Source organism: Leguminivora glycinivorella, chromosome 22 (assembly GCF_023078275.1).
Source record: "Leguminivora glycinivorella isolate SPB_JAAS2020 chromosome 22, LegGlyc_1.1, whole genome shotgun sequence".
Taxonomy (NCBI): domain Eukaryota; kingdom Metazoa; phylum Arthropoda; class Insecta; order Lepidoptera; family Tortricidae; genus Leguminivora; species Leguminivora glycinivorella.
In genome coordinates, this window is record NC_062992.1 from 2,923,558 (window position 1) to 2,942,380 (window position 18,823).

General features: G+C 38.5%; 1 protein-coding gene across 1 annotated transcript; it reads left to right on the forward strand.

Moving 5' to 3' along the window:
• Positions 1-1,523: 1,523 nt before the first annotated feature.
• LOC125238072 (proteasome subunit alpha type-7-like) lies at positions 1,524-17,664 on the forward strand. The gene is given in 6 exon segments (XM_048145361.1): positions 1,524-1,634; positions 2,381-2,483; positions 2,486-2,528; positions 16,115-16,328; positions 16,766-16,918; positions 17,551-17,664. Coding segments are annotated over 6 exon segments (738 nt in total).
• Positions 17,665-18,823: the final 1,159 nt, after the last annotated feature.

Here is an 18,823-nt window from a genome sequence, read left to right on the forward strand (position 1 = left end):
CTTCAGGATATTTTAATTAAGGCAGAAACGCAGTGCCCTGACATCAGGTTTTACTCGTTAATAATTTTACCACCCCCCCCTTTTCCTCCCCATGGGTATCGTAGGAGTCTAGTAGTAGGACTTAGGAGTAATCACTTTATTGTGTACAACAGATTTATATACAGTTTACAGGAACAGAGGTACAAAGGCATAAGGGATCTCTTCTAGTCTACTGTGGGATTTGGGTTCAATTGTCACTTATCACAATTATTGTTTCTGGCTTTTATGTGGCGTGGAAAACAAGTATGTATGTATGTAAATAAATGGGTTTGACAGGTAAACCTGTTTAATATGTATCGAGATTAAAAATCATGCTAACTTACATGCTTAGATTTTATTACGTCTATCCATGTCCCATTGTTCTCTGACTTTAATCGGTAATTGCTCAGTGTACAACAATGATCTCTTTAAGCAGGTGACATACTCGCCCTATAATAAAGACCACGGCTCGCTGCATCTGAAATCACAATAGCTTCATTGATAATCTTATCTCTGGAGATTACGAGTGTTTCGATACAGAGATGCATTGTGGCCTCATTCTGGGGAATATTGCATAGGTATAATAATAAATGCTTCACCGAGAAGGACAAGTCCAGTAAGTACCTAGACTTGGCTCACGAGATAACCGCCATGTGGGATGTTGAATCAACGATCATTGTTCCGATAGTCGTTTCAGCGAACGGTCTCATAGCGAAGAGTCTCGACCAACATCTTAAGAGACTCTCGCTAGGTGGCTGGATCAAGGGCCAGATGCAGAAGGCGGTGATCTTGGACACAGCGCGGATAGTCAGACGGTTCCTCTCTCTGCAGCCCTAACCACCGGCAGCTTGGGCCCTGCCCCGCTGCTGGCGGCACCCTAGGTTAGGTTTTTTATAGTATGTTTATATGTTTTTATATTTTATTCTTATATACATATTGTAAAATACCTAGCCTAAGAAAGAAAATAAATACTGAGAATAATAATGCTTCAAATACATGGCAGAAATTAGATCAGACTACGACAGTTTTGGGACCAAGAATTTATAATGATGATTGGAGAACTGTCTCTATGTAATGAGTAGAAGTTGAGTTCTGATATTGAATTGAATTCCAGTAAAAGGCCGATAGTCCACTATCATATGCTTATCATAGAAATATGATCATAGGTATGCATGCCTCCCTTTTTCTTCAACGTGAAGAAAAAGGATGGCATGTTGCCTATGATCATGTCATGTCTATGATAAACACATGATAGTGGACTATCGGCCTTATATTCTTTGATCCAATGTGCAGATGCCTTACAGGCCATAAACAATTATTAGCATTCAGTATTTGAGTTATGGAGGTTCTTTTCTGCAGCATTATTATATTGTCCATGGTCCAAGTATTGTCAGCTTTTGACAGGACAAATGTCATAATCATAACATTAGTTTTATACAGAAGGTTTTTTTTATCTTTATATATTTTTATATTTTACACCGTTTACAACAGCAAAAAAGTTTTCTATGTCTCGTTACGACAGAGCGGTGACGGTTTTTTCTCCGGATGGTCAACTGCTTCAAGTCCAGTATGCCCAAGAAGCAGTGAAGAGGGGCTTCGCAGCCGTGGGGATAAAGGTATCATCAATTCTGGCTCAGTCGGTAGTGACCCTGCCTGCTAAGCCGCGGTCCTGGGTTCGAATCCCGGTAAGGGCATTTATTTGTGTGATGAGCATAGATATTTGTTCCCGAGTCATAGATGTTTTCTATGTATATAAGTGTATTTATCTATTTAAGTATGTATATCGTCGCTTGGCACCCATAGTACAAGCTTTGCTTAGTTTGGGGCTAAGTTGATCTGTGTAAGGTGTCCCCAATACATAAAAAAAAACATCATCCTCCTTGCGTTATACCGGCATTTGCCACGGCTCATCGAAGCCCAGGATTCACTTTGACAACTAATCCCAAGATTTGGCGTAGACACTTGTTTTTACGGAAGTGACTGCCTCTCAACCCAAAGGATAACTAGGCCTTATTGGGATTAGTCCGGTTTCCTTACGATGTAAAACTTCAACGAAAAGCAACCAAACCATTTGTCACTGCAAACTGTTTATAATCAAACTATCAAAATAATGTCATGGGTTAAATTGTGGCGTAGGCGAGAAGCTGGCAACCTGTCACTGCAATGTCACAATTTCGTTTTCTTTCAACCCATTTTTGCCAAGAGTGGCACTGAAACTTGAGTAGTTCATGTGCTCTGTCTTTCCCTTTATGGGATACAGGCGTGATTGTATGTATGTATGTATGTAAAATAATGTAGATTGAGTAACTTCTTTGTTGTGTTTTTGTATTCGCTCCATAAATGAATCTTCTTTCTTTCAAAGGGCACGAATATAGTAGTACTGGCCGGGGAGAAGCGAGCGTTAGCCAAGCTTCAGGAAGACAGGATGGAGAAGAAGATATACCCGCTGGATGAACATTTGGCGCTAGTTTCTCTGGGTGGGCTGCTGACGCCAGAGTTATGGTTTCAAGGTTCGCAGTAGTCCTTTATAGACAATTAGACAGTCAACCAAATCTTGGCGACACCTCGGACAATGGCGATCAAATATATGAAAGAGGCGCGTACTTACGCACACAGTCTAAACTCGTGTAGGTGAACGCGTACCATGCTTGTATGAGTGAGATAATATCAAATATGACAGGCGTAAACTGTGAGGTAACCGAAAGCGGGTGGGTGGAACTTGTGGGCCATACTGTACGATAGTACTCTTTATTATACTGCGTAAAAAATGGAGAGAAATTCTATTTTTTTATGGAAATTTAACCTTCGCCCCTATATTATCAATCAATTTTTAATTATGGCTCGTCAATGATTCCGCCACTGTCGAGGTTTAGGAAGGCAGGTCTTTAATGAAGACAATTGGCGGTGAGGGCGGTGAGTCCTCCATTTTTCAAATTTGCCGTTTTTTGTGTGCCAATATTTGGTTAATCGTCTATTCCAATCCATTTTTTACCCCTGCAGTCTTGAAAAGTCAGCATTAGAAGCCGCTAATAATGATCTTGATGAGATTTTATTGTTAAGAGAATAAAAGCTTGATGTAGCTCAGAGCTAATTCTGCTGCTGATTGTACCTGCAGATAAGCCGCGTAATAAGAATAGCCGCGTTAGCTGAACCCAGGTACGATTCCCGGCTCGGCCACCAATGGGCCTTGTCGTTTTTTCTTTCGTGTATGATATCTATTTCAGTTTAATATAAGCAAAAGCTAAACTAAAAGTAAAAAGTATTCCCGTTGGTTCCGTTTTTGATGACCACTGATTATAAGCATTCATCTTAAAAGTTTGAATTATTAAAAAACACATGCACTATTTTGAATCATGATTCAAAATAGTGCATGTGCATGATTTGGTCTCCGCCGAGATGCTGAAGGCTGGACAGGGCATTGTAGCGAGTCAGTTGTATCGCCTTTTCAATTTGTGCTTCAGTACCGGCCGGGTACCTAAGGACTGGTGCAAGGCCGTCATCGTTCCTCTTTACAAGGGAAAAGGCTCACGACTGGACTGCAAAAACTACAGGGGCATTAGCTTACTCAGCATCGTCGGAAAACTGTATGCGAAAGTGTTGATTGAGAGAGTAGTGAGAGTAACCGACGAGAAAGTATGGGATGCACAGGCGGGATTTAGAAAGGGTATGGGATGTTCGGATCAAGTCTTTTCCTTACGATGCATAGCCGAAAAGTTTTTGGCCAAAGGTCAAAAGGTCTATTGCGCTTTCGTGGACTTGGAAAAGGCGTATGATAGAGTGATGAGGAATGAATTGTGGTCGGTAGTGTCCATGTATGGAGTAGGCAGTCAACTCGTTCAAGCACTGAAATCTCTTTATGAGGATTCCAGTGCTTGCGTGAGAATAAACGGGTCATACACTGAGTGGTTTAGCATCGAAAAGGGTGTTAGACAGGGATGTGTAGCGTCGCCGTGGCTGTTTAATTTATTCATGGATAGTTGTTTGCAAGATCTGAAAGCAGGGATCGGAACCCGTTCCCAAATACCATTTGATATCGTTCTTAAACCGTTACCTATAAATTTTGTTCAATGGGAACAAAATAATTTCGGTTACGGTTCTTATATCGTTCCCTAAACGAACGGTTCATTATAAATTTTGTTCAGTGGGAACAAAATAATTTCGGTTTCGGTTCTTATTTCGTTCCCTCAAAGAACAGTTCCTTACAGTAACGTTTAAATGAACGAACAGAATTTTAGCGTTCCTAAAACCAATATTATTTCGTTCCGAGCCGCGCGGGAGTAGGTATAGCGACTGTAGCGAGCGCCAGAGCCGAACGTTTTCGCCGACGCACGAGCCGCCTTTCGCTGTCTCTTTTTCACACGAAGTTCATGTATATTTCTGTTTCGGTTAGCCGGCCGGCTGCGGCCGGCAATGAAGGTGAAGGTAGGTTGTTTGTTTTGTTTACTTCATTTACTTGAGTTGCAACTTTCGGCGTATAAACAGCGAACGTGCAGTGATAGTGTATGCTTGATATTGAAACTATTAGGATAGGAAGAAACAGCATAGAATATACACCATGTATAAAGGGCGGCAAATTTTAAAATTGTAGGGCTCACCGGCCAATTGTCTTCATAAAACCTGTCTACTTAAAGTTTCACGTTAACGGAATCATTAAAGGATTAAGACGATACAGGAGGCAAGCACGAATTCAGATTTTTAGGTCTTTATCGCCGTCGCGTTGACGGGGGCGGAACCCACAGAGAGGCCCTGTATAGTAAAGTTGTGTGTGCGCGTGGCGCACGCACACAGACGCGTACGCCGGCGGCGCAAGTACTCGCGCTCGAGCCGACCGGCGCCCGCAATCGCTCTCTATAGTCTCTATCTATATTTTTCTAGTTTTGGACTTCTGATTTGCGTATAGTTTTGGACTCCGTGAAGTATACTCGTACTGATTTGAATAGAATGCAAATTTGTCATATTTTAGGTATTCTAAATATTATTCCTTACCTTATACATAATGTAATTATCTTAAAAGGAATCATGATACCGAAATAAAGTTATTCGGTATGTAAAAAACTAAAGCCTTTTCGATGTCAAAAAGAAAGTTTAAAATAATTTTGTGATAAAGTAAATATTTTCTGAAAGGATTGGGTTATACCTAGGGATTGCAATAATATAAAATCCGGATTTTCGGATTATTTTTAGGGCAAAATCCGAACTCCGGATTAAATCCGGATTTTTTTAGTAACTAAAGCCTGACAAGTTTTTATTTGACCCTGGAAGAGTGTCGCTACAAATCGTTTTCATATGGCAATAATGTGCCGACGTCATGTATAATCGGGACAGCGAGTACTGGGTTTCGTTTCGCGTTAATATTTGTAGAAAATTAAAGCATGGTTTTAGAGAATGACAATTTAATAAGCTAGGTTTGAAGACTTGCTACTTCCACACAGCCTAAAATTCATGAAGCTTGTGCCTGTATCGAAGTCGTCGATGTTTATTTTCTTCTTACGTGGGACCTTGTTTTGTACTGGTGGCGATGATGAAACGGCCTCCTTATTTCTTTAAATATTTTTCACGGCAGAGCTAAATACAGACACCATAAATAAGAACAAAAAATATATTAAGCTAAATCGAAACCAACTAATCATTGCATGAGAACATTATTAGGGTGCCCGCCCCCTACACGTAAAGTGGGGAGAGATTTTTTTTTCATTTCAACCCTGACGTGTGATATACCTATTGTTGGATAGGTATTAAAAAATGAATAGGGGTTTACTACTAACATTTTTTGATATTGTTAATTTTTTCGGAAATAATCGCTCGGAAATGTATGGGACATTTCAGAGGTAAACTTTTGTATGGGCTTTGTCAGTCCCGGTATCTATCGTCCTTGATATTAGGCAAGTCAATGTGCACCTCTAACGACTCTTACGCAGTGGCCATTGAGGCCAATCAATTAAAGGTGAGGAAACAGTCTCAGCTGTTGCCATTAGATTTGGTGAAAATAACATTGATCGCGTTGGATATGGTAAGTATGGTTAAGAAACTAAAGCCTGACCAGAAATATAAATAACTATTGTCAGGCAGGAGTGCGCTGTTATTCTGATGTATGGAGTGACAGTTCAGTATAGTATGATGACTATGAAGAAAATAGTTTTAATGAAATTCCGCTACATGGCGCGTAGTCATATATTTCTGGTCATGCTTTACATGTGTATAAAATAAAACAAAACTTATGAATCTTATGATATAATCTTTCCAGTAATTGCCTATGGGAAAATAACATTGTAGTTACCACTGGTAACAACTTAGTGGTAACTCTGACTAGTGGAATAACCCTTATTTTATAACGATATTTCACTAACGAATGTACCAAAATATGATTGACTTTTACACTGAAGCTATAATTATGATAGAGTACACATAATCTTGATACACATTTAATAATATTTTTCTATTTTATTTTCGAGATCTTCTAAACAAGCCCGTAAATTCTCTTCGGGAACTTGTTCTAACTTTTTCTTATAACGACTGCAACTATATTACGCTTGCATGAACAAGGGCACATCGCGTCCGGTTCCGGTTCACTATAAATGGATTGCATGGGTTGTGCTCTCTCAAGGACTGCATCTTGGTCCTTAAAAACATTTAAAAACATATCACTATTACAAATTCACACAGATTAAGTAACACACATATTTATACAAATTAGTGCAGATTATATTTTATACAGCTTTCTCACACTATAAGCACTTACATCCAACTCAAGGTCATCAGAATCGCTTGGATATGGGGTAGTTTTTTCTCTATATATATTTTTTTGAAGGCTAGATCTTCATCATCTATGTCAAAGCTTTTATCTGCAATAAAAATATCTTATTTATTTTGCATAATGTACTTACATTTCTAGAAAATTATTACAATAAGTTACAAGCTTTTGAGAATTGGGCCCTTGGTGTATCTACATGGAATACACAACTGTAGTTGGCGAGTGTATTAGTGTCTACACTGTCTACAGACGACCAAACCGACCAAGGTCCAACAAGTACGGGATTGTAAGAGCGGGAGAGCTACGTCAACCGGGGTGGCTTTAGGAAAATTTGGGGTTACTTTGATGGTATTTGAACGGCTTTAAAATTAACATCATTCATTATTTACTGAAACTGTTCATGTAATTAGTAGATAGATAATAGATCAATAAATATTCTTGTAAATCTACCATAGAAAATCGCGAATTTACTTACAGTATGACTTTAAAACTAAATTTTCAAAGTCACCCCTGCGTTTTAAAGCCACCCCGGTTGACCGTATAAGGCTTTCTCATTTTTTTACAAATAACTGCGTCCCTAATTGACATATGTCGGTACGGTCGCCTGTAAGTACCTACTTTAGGAGTGACACCGAATAGGGCTTGTATTGTAATCCGGATATATCCGCTGATTTTGAAATTCGGATAATTTGCACGTTAAAATCCGGATAAAACGAATAATTCGAATATTGTGAATGACAGAAATACCATTGCAATTTTTAATCAGCTCATTTGGAAAACAAATTTTAAAGTAAAATTAACACATTTACGATATTAAAGCGATTTATATCAAAAATTACTCCTTGAGTGGCACTACTACCTTATTTAATAATAGTCATACTAGTTATGAAAAGAAAGCTGCACTTTTGGATGGAAGCAAGTCGCTTTGCATGGTGATAGTAGACATCATAGTAAACGATTTTTTCCGAGGATATCGAAATTTCATCCCTTAAGAAGCCGAGCGTAGCGAGGTGTTTTATGAAAATGAAAAAAATTCTATCTTTTTATTGTATCGTCCGATTTTGACAAAACGTATCTCAAATGAAAGGTATTAATTTGTGTAATTAAAAAAAAATACAAAGAAAAAAAATCCATACTAATATTATAAATGCGAAAGTAACTCTGTCTGTCTGTCTGTCTGTCTGTCTGTCTGTCTGTCTGTTACGCTTTCCCGCTTATACCACGCAACCGATTTTGATGAAATTTGGAACAGACAATCTTTAGACCCTGAGACAGAACATAGGCTACTTTTTATTTCGAAAAAAAGGGATGAAGGGGTTGAAAAAGAGGTTGAAAGTTTGTATGGGATTTCTTAATTTTAAATGATAAAACCATGAAACTTTATATTTTAGCACTTGATAAGAAATCATTAAACATATATTTAAAGTCACATACAGGTCGAACGCGATTAATTAACATTATTTTTACCTTTAAAATAAACATGGTGGGAAATAAACATTAACTAAAAGCGGGTAGATTATATTTATTTGTCTACCCCGAACATTTATATAAATTAATATCGGGTAGTTTTGTGTTGTTTACATCTCCGGTGACATTTTGCTGGGACGTCAGTCTTCCGCGACCACGGCCAGTGCAACCTGGCCGAAACCACAGTATAATAAAGAGTACTATCGTACAGTATGGCCACTCCCGCTCCCCACTGAAATCGCCGCCCACCCCCTCTCGGTTACCTGACAGTTACCGCCTGTCAAAAACGCGAACAGTCGACCTGTCATATGTCACTCATACAAGCATAGTACGCGTTCACCTACACGAGCTTAGACTGTGTGCAAGGAACGCGCCTCTTTCATATATTTGATCGCCAGTGTCCGAGGTGTGCCGAAACGTTGGGAAAAAAGGTAAAAATAATGTTATTAATTAATCCCGTTCGACCTGTATGTGACTTTAAATATGTGTACAAAGCGCGAGAACTTAAAGTGTTATATCATTAAACATCTTGATAAGGGATAGGGATAGGGATAGGGATAGCGATAGGGATAGCGATAGGGAAAGCGATAGGGATAGCGATAGGGATAGCGATAGGGATAGCGATAGGGATAGCGATAGGGATAGCGATAGCGACAGCGACAGCGATAGCGATAGCGATAGCGTTAGCGATAGCGATAGCGTTAGCGATAGCGATAGCGATACGGATACGGATACGGATAATATGGGTATCGTTAGAGGGATACGGATAATCGGTCGGCGGTCTCTTACAATCAATGTGCTCTAAGACGATCGTTGTTTGCTTGCTTGAAGATTACGTTTGCGATAAGTATAAGCAAAATGTAAAAAATTGTAAGGGATAATAGAAAAAAGTACTTTTTACCCACCGATCATAGTGTCGAAATACGGGCTATATGGGATGTTTATAAAGGTTTCCCCAGCGTATATAGAATTACCTACGCTGTGGTCCATTTGTAATATTTCTACAATCATTGCAAGCAAAAGTATTATGTGCAATCGAAATAATCGCAGATAAATATACCTACAGAGAAACCTACGGTCCCTACGGATCCAAATGAAAATCTTAATGAATACTTTTATTACGCGGGCGAAGCCGCGGGTAAAAGCTAGTTTAAAATAAAAGTAAGAAAAAAATAAAAAAGTAAATTTCCGTCTCGCACTGAATAACTTCAAAGAATGACAGACAAAATGTACAATGTCGATATACAAGTTTTTTTTTTAATCGAAGACAGATAAATTTTTAGTTGAAAACTGAAGACCGCATCGAAATCAGATCAGCATTTTTTAAGATACAAGTTGCCAAAGTTGGGAAAGATCGCTTTATATGGCCACTTTGAAATTCCTTTGCCAGAAAGTCAGAAATAATATGTTTTTCGGACACAGAAAAATACATAGTAACAGTACACATCAAAATAAAATTAAAAATTCCGAGGATATTATAATTTCATCCCTTAGAACGACGAGCGTAGCGAGGTCGGTTACGAAAACCGAAAAAAAAAATCTCATTTTTTTGTACGTCGTCCGATTTTGACAAAACATGTTTCATTTGAAAGGTATTACTTTATGTAACTTAAAAAAAATATTGAAAAAAATTGGAAAAAAAATGTAAGATTTAAAAAAAAAACCTTAATTTTCGTATCACACTGAATAACCGCAAAAAACGGTAGACACGGTGTATAATTTCGATATATGATTTTTTTAAATTAAAGACAAATAAATGTATGATTATAAACTAAAAACCGAATCGAAATCGAATCAGTAGTTTTTAAGATGCAATTTGTCAAAGTTGGCTTAGTTTGTTTATATGGTCGCTTATAAATTCCTTAGCCAGAAAGTCAGAAACATTATATTTTTCTCACAGTTAAAAGTATGCATAGGTAATAGACATCATAATAAACAATTTTTTACGAGGATATAAAAAATTCATCCCTTGGAAAGCCGAGCGTAGCGATGTCTGTTACGAAAAACAAAAAAAAGGCAGTTTTTTTTATTGGATCGTCTTTGTAAGGGTTTCTAAGGGATGAAATTTTTATATCCTTGTAAAAAAATGTTTATAATGATGTCTATTACCTATGCATACTTTTAACTGTAAGAAAAATATAATGTTTCTGACTTTCTGGCTAAGGAATTTATATTATAACTATTATAAGCGACCATATAAACAAACTAAGCCAACTTTGACAACTTGCATCTTAAAAACTACTGATTCGATTTCGATTCGGTTTTTAGTTTATAATCATGCATTTATTTGTCTTTAATTTAAAAAAATCATATATCGAAATTATACACCGTGTCTACCGTTTTTTGCGGTTATTCAGTGTGATACGAAAATTAAGGTTTTTTTTTTTAAATCTTACATTTTTTTCCAATTTTTTTCAATACTTTTTTTAAGTTACATAAAGTAATACCTTTCAAATGAAACATGTTTTGTCAAAATCGGACGACGTACAAAAAAATGAGATTTTTTTTCGGTTTTCGTAACCGACCTCGCTACGCTCGTCGTTCTAAGGGATGAAATTATAATATCCTCGGAATTTTTAATTTTAGTTTGATGTGTACTGTTACTATGTATTTTTCTGTGTCAGAAAAACATGTTATTTCTGACTTTCTGGCAAAGGAATTTCAAAGTGGCCATATAAAGCGATCTTTCCCAACTTTGGCAACTTGTATCTTAAAAAATGCTGATCTGATTTCGATGCGGTCTTCAGTTTTCAACTAAAAATTTATCTGTCTTCGATTAAAAAAAACTTGTATATCGACATTGTACATTTTGTCTGTCATTCTTTGAAGTTATTCAGTGCGAGACGGAAATTTACTTTTTATTTTTTTTTCTTACTTTTCTTTTAAATTTTTTTCTTTGTATTTTTTTTAAATTACACAAATTAATACCTTTCATTTGAGATACGTTTTGTCAAAATCAGACGATACAATAAAAAGATAGAATTTTTTTCATTTTCATAAAACACCTCGCTACGCTCGGCTTCCTAAGAGATGAAATTTCGATATCCTCGGAAAAAATCGTTTACTATAATGTCTACTATCACCATGCAAAGCGGCTTGCTTCCATCCAAAAGTGCAGCTTTTGGCCAAAAATTCTCCATAACAAGTATGACTATAAGTAAATAAATAATAAACAAAAATATTGGGGGACATCTTACATAGATCAACCTAGCCCCAAACTAAGCAAAGCTTGTACTATGGGTGCTAGGCGACGATACGAATACATACTTATATAGATAAATACATACTTATATACACAGAAAACATCCAAGACTCAGGAACAAATATCTATGCTCATCACACAAATAAATGCCCTTACCGGGATTCGAATCCGCCGGGACCGCGGCTTAGCAGGCAGGGTTTTTTTCATGAATATTTGTGGATAATCTCATGTAAATGTATATCAATTTAACTCAATCAATCAAGTGACACTGAGTACCGTATCAAACGCTGCACTTTCATTATTGTTAGCATCCGAATACATTATAAATAAATAAATAAATTGCAAACAGAACTAAAACTGTTCAAATTTTCTGACAAAAAGAAGTCTTCTATGTATCCCGCGGCGGAAGACCTGTTTAGTATTGAACTGCAGAACAAGATGAAGTAGTTAAGCAGATACGCTTTTACATTTTATCCTTTCAAAATAGGTTGCAAGTGTTGCAACACCAAAACTTTTTCGCTGTATACGTAACGTAAGGCCCTCTGGCTAAGAACGTCTACCCGAGAGTCCCAAGTGTAACTGGAATGGAGTCACGAAGTCATCAAAGATAAGAGGTGAAAATTATTAGAGAGAAAGATCATTCAGCCTTGTTATTTAACAAAGCTAAATGGTGTTTGTAATATGTCATAGTTCTTTTTGCATTTGAATAAATCGGCAATGAAAACCTCGTAAATGCAATCTGATATTTAAACAAGGAGTAGGTAGGTAATACCTTTTTTAGGTAATATTCGATCTAAACGATCACAACATGACGTTTTGCCTCATATGGCAATCAGATTATGTCTCTAGCATTAAAATTCATTAATATCAAATATTAGTCAAAATTACATAAAAATAAAATCATATATCTTATGGGCAACTGAAGTCATTTCATAAAAACCGGCCAAGAGCGTGTCGGGCCACGCTCAGTGTAGGGTTCCGTAGTTTTCCGTATTTTTCTCAAAAACTACTGAACCTATCAAGTTTAAAACAATTTTCCTAGAAAGTCTTTATAAAGTTCTACTTTTGTGATTTTTTTCATATTTTTTAAATATATGGTTCAAAAGTTAGAGGGGGGGGACGCACTTTTTTTCCTTTAAGAGCGATTATTTCCGAAAATATTAATATTATCAAAAAACGATCTAAGTAAACCCTTATTTATTTTTAAATACCTATCCAACGATGTATCACACGTTGGGGTTGGAATGAAAAAAAAAATCTGCCCCCACTTTACATGTAGGGGTGGTACCCTAATAAAACATTTTTTTCCATTTTTTATTTTTGCACTTTGTTGGCGTGATTGATATACATATTGCTACCAAATTTCAGCTTTCTAGTGCTTACGGTTACTGAGATTATCCGCGGACGGACGGACGGACGGACGGACGGACGGACGGACAGACAGACATGGCGAAGCTATAAGGGTTCCTAGTTGACTACGGAACCCTAAAAAAGGCAAGAATGAAATAACTAAGTAACCTAACCTAACATTAAGGTTACGAACAACAGCTCAAGCCTGATTATAAAATAACAATTTCCTACGACGTGTTTTTCGTATCGTAGTACATAATTATGTTACTAATTATGAGATTTATTAAATAAAATAAAAAATATTCGAAATATCCATTTTATCCGAATATCCGGATTTTCAAATATCGAGTCGAATCATCCGGATTTCGAATTGGACGGATAATTGCAAGCCCTAACACCGAACCACCGGGCAGAGTTTCAGTATTTAGGTTTATGAAGGTTTAGTATAGGTAAGTACTTACTCAGTGGCTCATTCTGTGCATCGATCAAGTCATAAATATCATCATTAGTGCCCCTTTCACTCGCAGCAGTATAAGAACATTGGATGAATTTGGATTCTTCGAGTTCTGGGACACGGGAGTGTTGAATACTAAAAACAATTTATTTTTGTGACTAATTGCACATTTCACATCTTTCATTGTGACGTTTTTAGACTAAGGGCCCGTTGCATCAACCACATTTGACACACACATCATCGTCACGCAGCAGACGCCTATGGAACTGTCCATACAATAAAATTTAACGAATGCTTTAACGGTGACAGACGGTTTGGTGCAACTGACCCTAAAGGTCCATTGTTGATAGTAGCTGATGTAATTTCTATGGTAATTGACTATCTACAGTACCAACGACACAATTAATGGGAAAGTAGTGTATATTGTACACACGCACACGCACACGCACACGCACGCACACACGCACACACACACACACACACACACACACACACACACACACACACACACACACACACACACACACACACACACACACACACACCTGAGATGACCGTACCAAGGTCAAATAAGGACGCTCGCTCTTGCTAATAGCGGCGTCCCGTCCTTATTTGACCTTGGACTGTACGATTGCCTGTAAATAAATACTTAAGCGTCGTGACATTACTTAAATTTTAAAATCGGTAAAATTGAAAGCACTAAGTTAAAAGAAAAAAACTTACTTCATTGTGGTTGTGGTGCAGAATGTTTTCGACGTATTTGTTTCGTTCGACGCCACGTTTACTCACCGCTAGTCTCAAATCAAACTAAAGTTACTAAAGTGATGGCCGTGGCCGACACCGCTTGCACTGTTCGTTCAAATTCTTGGAAATAGAAAAACCGAAATAATTTCGTTCCTGCGAACTGTTCTTTAAAGAACGTATCATTTAATTCCGTTCCCGCGAACTGTTCTTTAAAGAACGTATCATTTAATTCTGTTCTTCGGAACAGTTCTCACTCATAAACGTTCGTTCACTGAACGAAAAAGAATACCGGTTAATGGAACCAGAAACGCTAAAGTAAAGTTCTCGGGTCAACGTACGGAACCGTTCCGAAAAAAATACCGGTATCCGATCCCTGTCTGAAAGATTATGATTGTGGGTTGAGAATGGAAGGGTTACTGGTCAAATGTCTCCTATATGCCGATGACCTAGTATTACTTGCGTCGTCGGCCGAGGAGTTACAACTGATGGTAACAAGAGTGCATGCATCTTTCGAGAGGAAAGGAATGAGAATGAATGTCAGTAAGACGAAAGTAATGGTATTTGAAAGAGATGAGATTATGACAGATTGCGAAATTGAGATCGATAATGAAAGTTTGGAACAAGTGAAAGAGTTTGTGTATTTGGGAACGTTGTTTACAAGGGACGGTAAACATGGAAAAGATATTGAAAGGAGAGTGAATGCTGGGAATAGAGTGAATGGAGCACTAAACGCTTTTATGGGCAGCCAGAAAGTGTCGCAAAAAGCACGTCTGGCGGTGCATAGAGGAGTTTTGGTGCCTACACTTATGTATGGTAGTGAAAGTTGGGTGTGGGAGAAAAGACTTCAAAGTCAAGTGAATGCCGTAGAAATGAGAGCGTTAAGAAGCATGGCTGGTGTAAAGTTGAGTGATAGGATCAGGAATAGCGTGATAAGAGAGAAGTGTGGAGTGGATGTAGATGTGGTGACAAAGATTGAGATGGGTATGTTAAGGTGGTTTGGGCATGTAGAGAGGATGGATGAGAGGAGATTAACGAAGAAAGTATATGAAAAAGGAGTGGAAGGGTCAGTTGGTAGTGGAAGACCTAGGCGAACTTTTCTTGATCAAATCGGGGAAATATTGCAAAGAGGCCAGGTCAGAAGTACTCGAAACCGACGAGCGTGTATGAGAAATGTTATGAAAGTGTGTGAAGCGAAAGTGGTTTGTCAGGATCGTAGTAAATGGAAATCCGTGATCTCTGCCTACCCCTCTGGGAAACAGGCGTGATTGTATGTATGTGTATGTATGTATGTGTATTTTGAATCAGACATAACTATATAGGGTACAAAAAATATGACGTGTAAAAAATCTCCGATTAATCCCGCACGAGGCTAAAGCTCCGTCTCATTTAGGTATAAAGTTAAAGTTGTATAATTTTACTGCATGCAAAAAGATAAGTGTTTCAATATTAAAATATCTTGTCGCTCCATATTGCCGGCGCTTTAAATCAGATGTTTTATGATCATCGAATTTGGTATTTCTTGCTCGTAAAAATATTTAGTCGGAACCGGAATGACATCAGCCTACAGACGACGCGACGGACGCTGACACTGATAACATTAGGTATAAATGTATATCGAAGGGATTAACATTCCTGCTAAACTGCGTCGTAAACAGATTGTTCAATTCGAATTTTATCTCATTCAAAGTCAGCGGAGTAATACCACGTAATACAACAAATACTCACAGAAATTAAACCAAAATTTGCCTTGGATAGAAACATCACGCAACCCATTCTTATTTCAAATATCTTTTATCGCCCTAAGTCGGTAAAGTGAAGATTGCGGACGAATGTTCGAAATGTCAGCGTAGGTATTTCAATACATTTAGTTTAAAATTTGATTATTACTTCGCGAGCGTGATTAAAAACATTGTGTATATCACGGGCGGCTGAAGGATTACAAACTCGAGTTATTAAAGCCCTTCACGCCTTCGGCGTCGAGTTTTAAACAGCCTCTCGTTCGTAATCCTTCACTTTCCACCCTTAATACACAATTACTATTCTCTCACACAGTCCATCTACATTTTCCTGGGTTCATCATACGTGTAACCCTTTTATTATGCTTTTAACTAAAATTTAACTTCCCCAGGGCCCAAATCGAATGCCAAGCCTTCCGTCTCATGGTAGAAGACAAGGTGACGGTGGAGTACATCGCACGATACATCGCGGGGCTGAAGCAGAAGTACACGCAGGGCAACGGCCGCAGGCCCTTCGGCATCTCCTGCGTGGTTGGAGGGTTCGACTGCGACGGGACACCGCATCTGTTCCAGACGAACCCTTCCGGGACGTATTATGAGTGGCAGGTATGTATGTATGTATTAGAGGGCGCCTTGGTGAAATGATCTCGAATCTCGATCCCAATGCACCATGGCGAAGAGGGGAAAACACCGTAATTGGTTTAGGCCGCCGTTACTTCCCCCGCTCGCCAGGAGATATAATAGAAATAGAGGATCTTGACGGCGGTAAGATAATGTTTTCTATTATTTTCAGTACTGTCACCCTTTGTGATTAGATGCTTTTTATTTTACCCCTCTTCCAAAAACATCATCGGTTACTTTTTGAAATGAGAGAAAATGCGTGGTCATTCTATATAAACATCTCTTTACTTATTTATGCCTGGCGTGTTACCATGAAGTGCTAAAGCTGTTCAGTTTAGGTTGAGAGAGGGACGGAGGTATGTAACTGCTATAGTTAATATAGCTATGTCCCTTTCTCTCGACACTGAATGTTGTTGTCTTAGGCCTGCTCAGCGGGTAGATGCGACGGGGCGGTTCTCGAGTTTCTGGAAAAGAACTACAACCAGAAAAGCATCGCCACGGATAATGGAGCCATCAAGCTAGCCATCAGAGCGCTTCTGGAGGTGGTTCAGGGAAGAGATCAAAGGAAGTTGGAAGTAAGTTATTAGAAAATTTAGAAAGGTGCCTTATTTTGGCTTTAAGTACTACGATTTTGTACTCTTACGCTAATATTTTCCTCTTATGCTAACCGCGTTGAATCGTTGATCTATGACTCCAGAAATAGGTCTTAAACCTTTTGAAAATGATTGTATTTTACCAGTAATAACTAATATCGTAAAGCACGAACAGAACAGTCGGGAGCAAAATGAATACACACTTGAAATAAAAAGATGTTCTGGCCAATTCAGTTATTATCAGTGGTGCAGTCACCTAATTTGTCTAATGCTACTATTTAAAAATATGCGGATATTTTTAGTAGTAGATGAGGCTGAAAGAGTTTATTTTTTGTACGGATAAGACAAATCCCTGCTCTTCAAATTAGGGTCCCCCCACATCTAGCGTCTCGCGAGCGTCGCGTCGGGCCAACTGTATGGAAAAAGACGACGTCAGGCTTTGCCCATACAGTTGGCCCGACGCGACGCTCGCGAGACGCTAGATGTGGGGGGACCCTTAAATATTATTTTTTAAGAGTAACGGCGAAAAGGACGAATCTTTACATCAGTAATATCCCTTTGTGGCAATTTTATATTTCCAATGAAAAGGTTTAAAAGTAAGTAATGGTTGATAGGTGGCCGTGTTGAAGCAAAACGAACGTGTCAAAATGCTGAATATACACGCGATAAACGCCATCATCGCGGATATAGCGAGAGAGAACGAAGAGGAAAGGGAACTTAAGAAATAAAATACTATAAAAATTATCTAGTTTTTAAATTATTTAGGGCATAACCAAACCTGCGAAGATTGATTTCCTTCACCACTTTATTCCAAATTTCAAATCATAGCATAAGTGGTTCTCGAGATATTTTGATAGACAGAGTAACAGTGACAGAGGGACAGAGTAACACCATAAGGGTTCCTTTTGATACGGATCTCTAAAAAGGATAAAAGCTCGGCCACGCATGCGCGTTTTGAGAGAGTAGGCGGAGCGTCAGCGGTGCGCCGTGCGCCGTACAGTCGCCATCAGATATATAAGAGCGCCCGAGGTACTCAAAAATATCTGAACACGCCTCTATTGCCTAGGCGTTAGAGGCGTGTTCAGATATTTTTGAGTACCTCGGGCGCTCTTATATATCTGATGGCGACTGTACGAACGCATGCGTTGCGCCCAGCGTACGCCGGCGGCCGGCGGGAACTAACGAGCGCGGATTGCGACTGCGACTGGACCGCTGACGCTAAGCTTTCGAAACGCTTTGTGTGGCGGAGGCTTCGTAAGCGTATCGCAGCTAGCTCTCCCTATCTCTCTTCTGGAGTGGCGCGACAGAGACAGACTGCGTTTCCATCGCCACGTAGCGTCAACGATTGTCACTTAGGCAGGCAGACATGTTTTTATCATTTTCATCTCAGATGGAAATCTCTGATGTTAGTTTGCCAATTAAAATTTTGAAAAAACCCCCGACCGCGACATAGTGGACCGATTTTCATGAAACATGGCTAAGAACACTCCCGACTAACTTAGCTTTCAGACAAAAAAAAACTATATTTAAAATTGCAAACGGGACTTAATCGCGTATTTACTATGTTTTAAATACTAACCTCCGAGTCCCGTTTGCAATTTTAAATATGTGTAAAAATCGTGAAAGTTAAAAAAAAACTAAATCTAAATCGGTTCATCCGTTCGGGAGCTACGATGCCACAGACAGACACACACACAGACAGACAGACAGACAAACAGACAGACAGACAGACAGACGGACAGACGGACAGACGGACAGACGGACAGACAGACAGACAGACAGACAGACAGACACGTCAAACTTATAACACCCCTTCGTTTTTGCGTCGGGGGTTAAAAATAATATGGACACATAACAAACTTGAACGACTCCAAAACGTTTGCATTC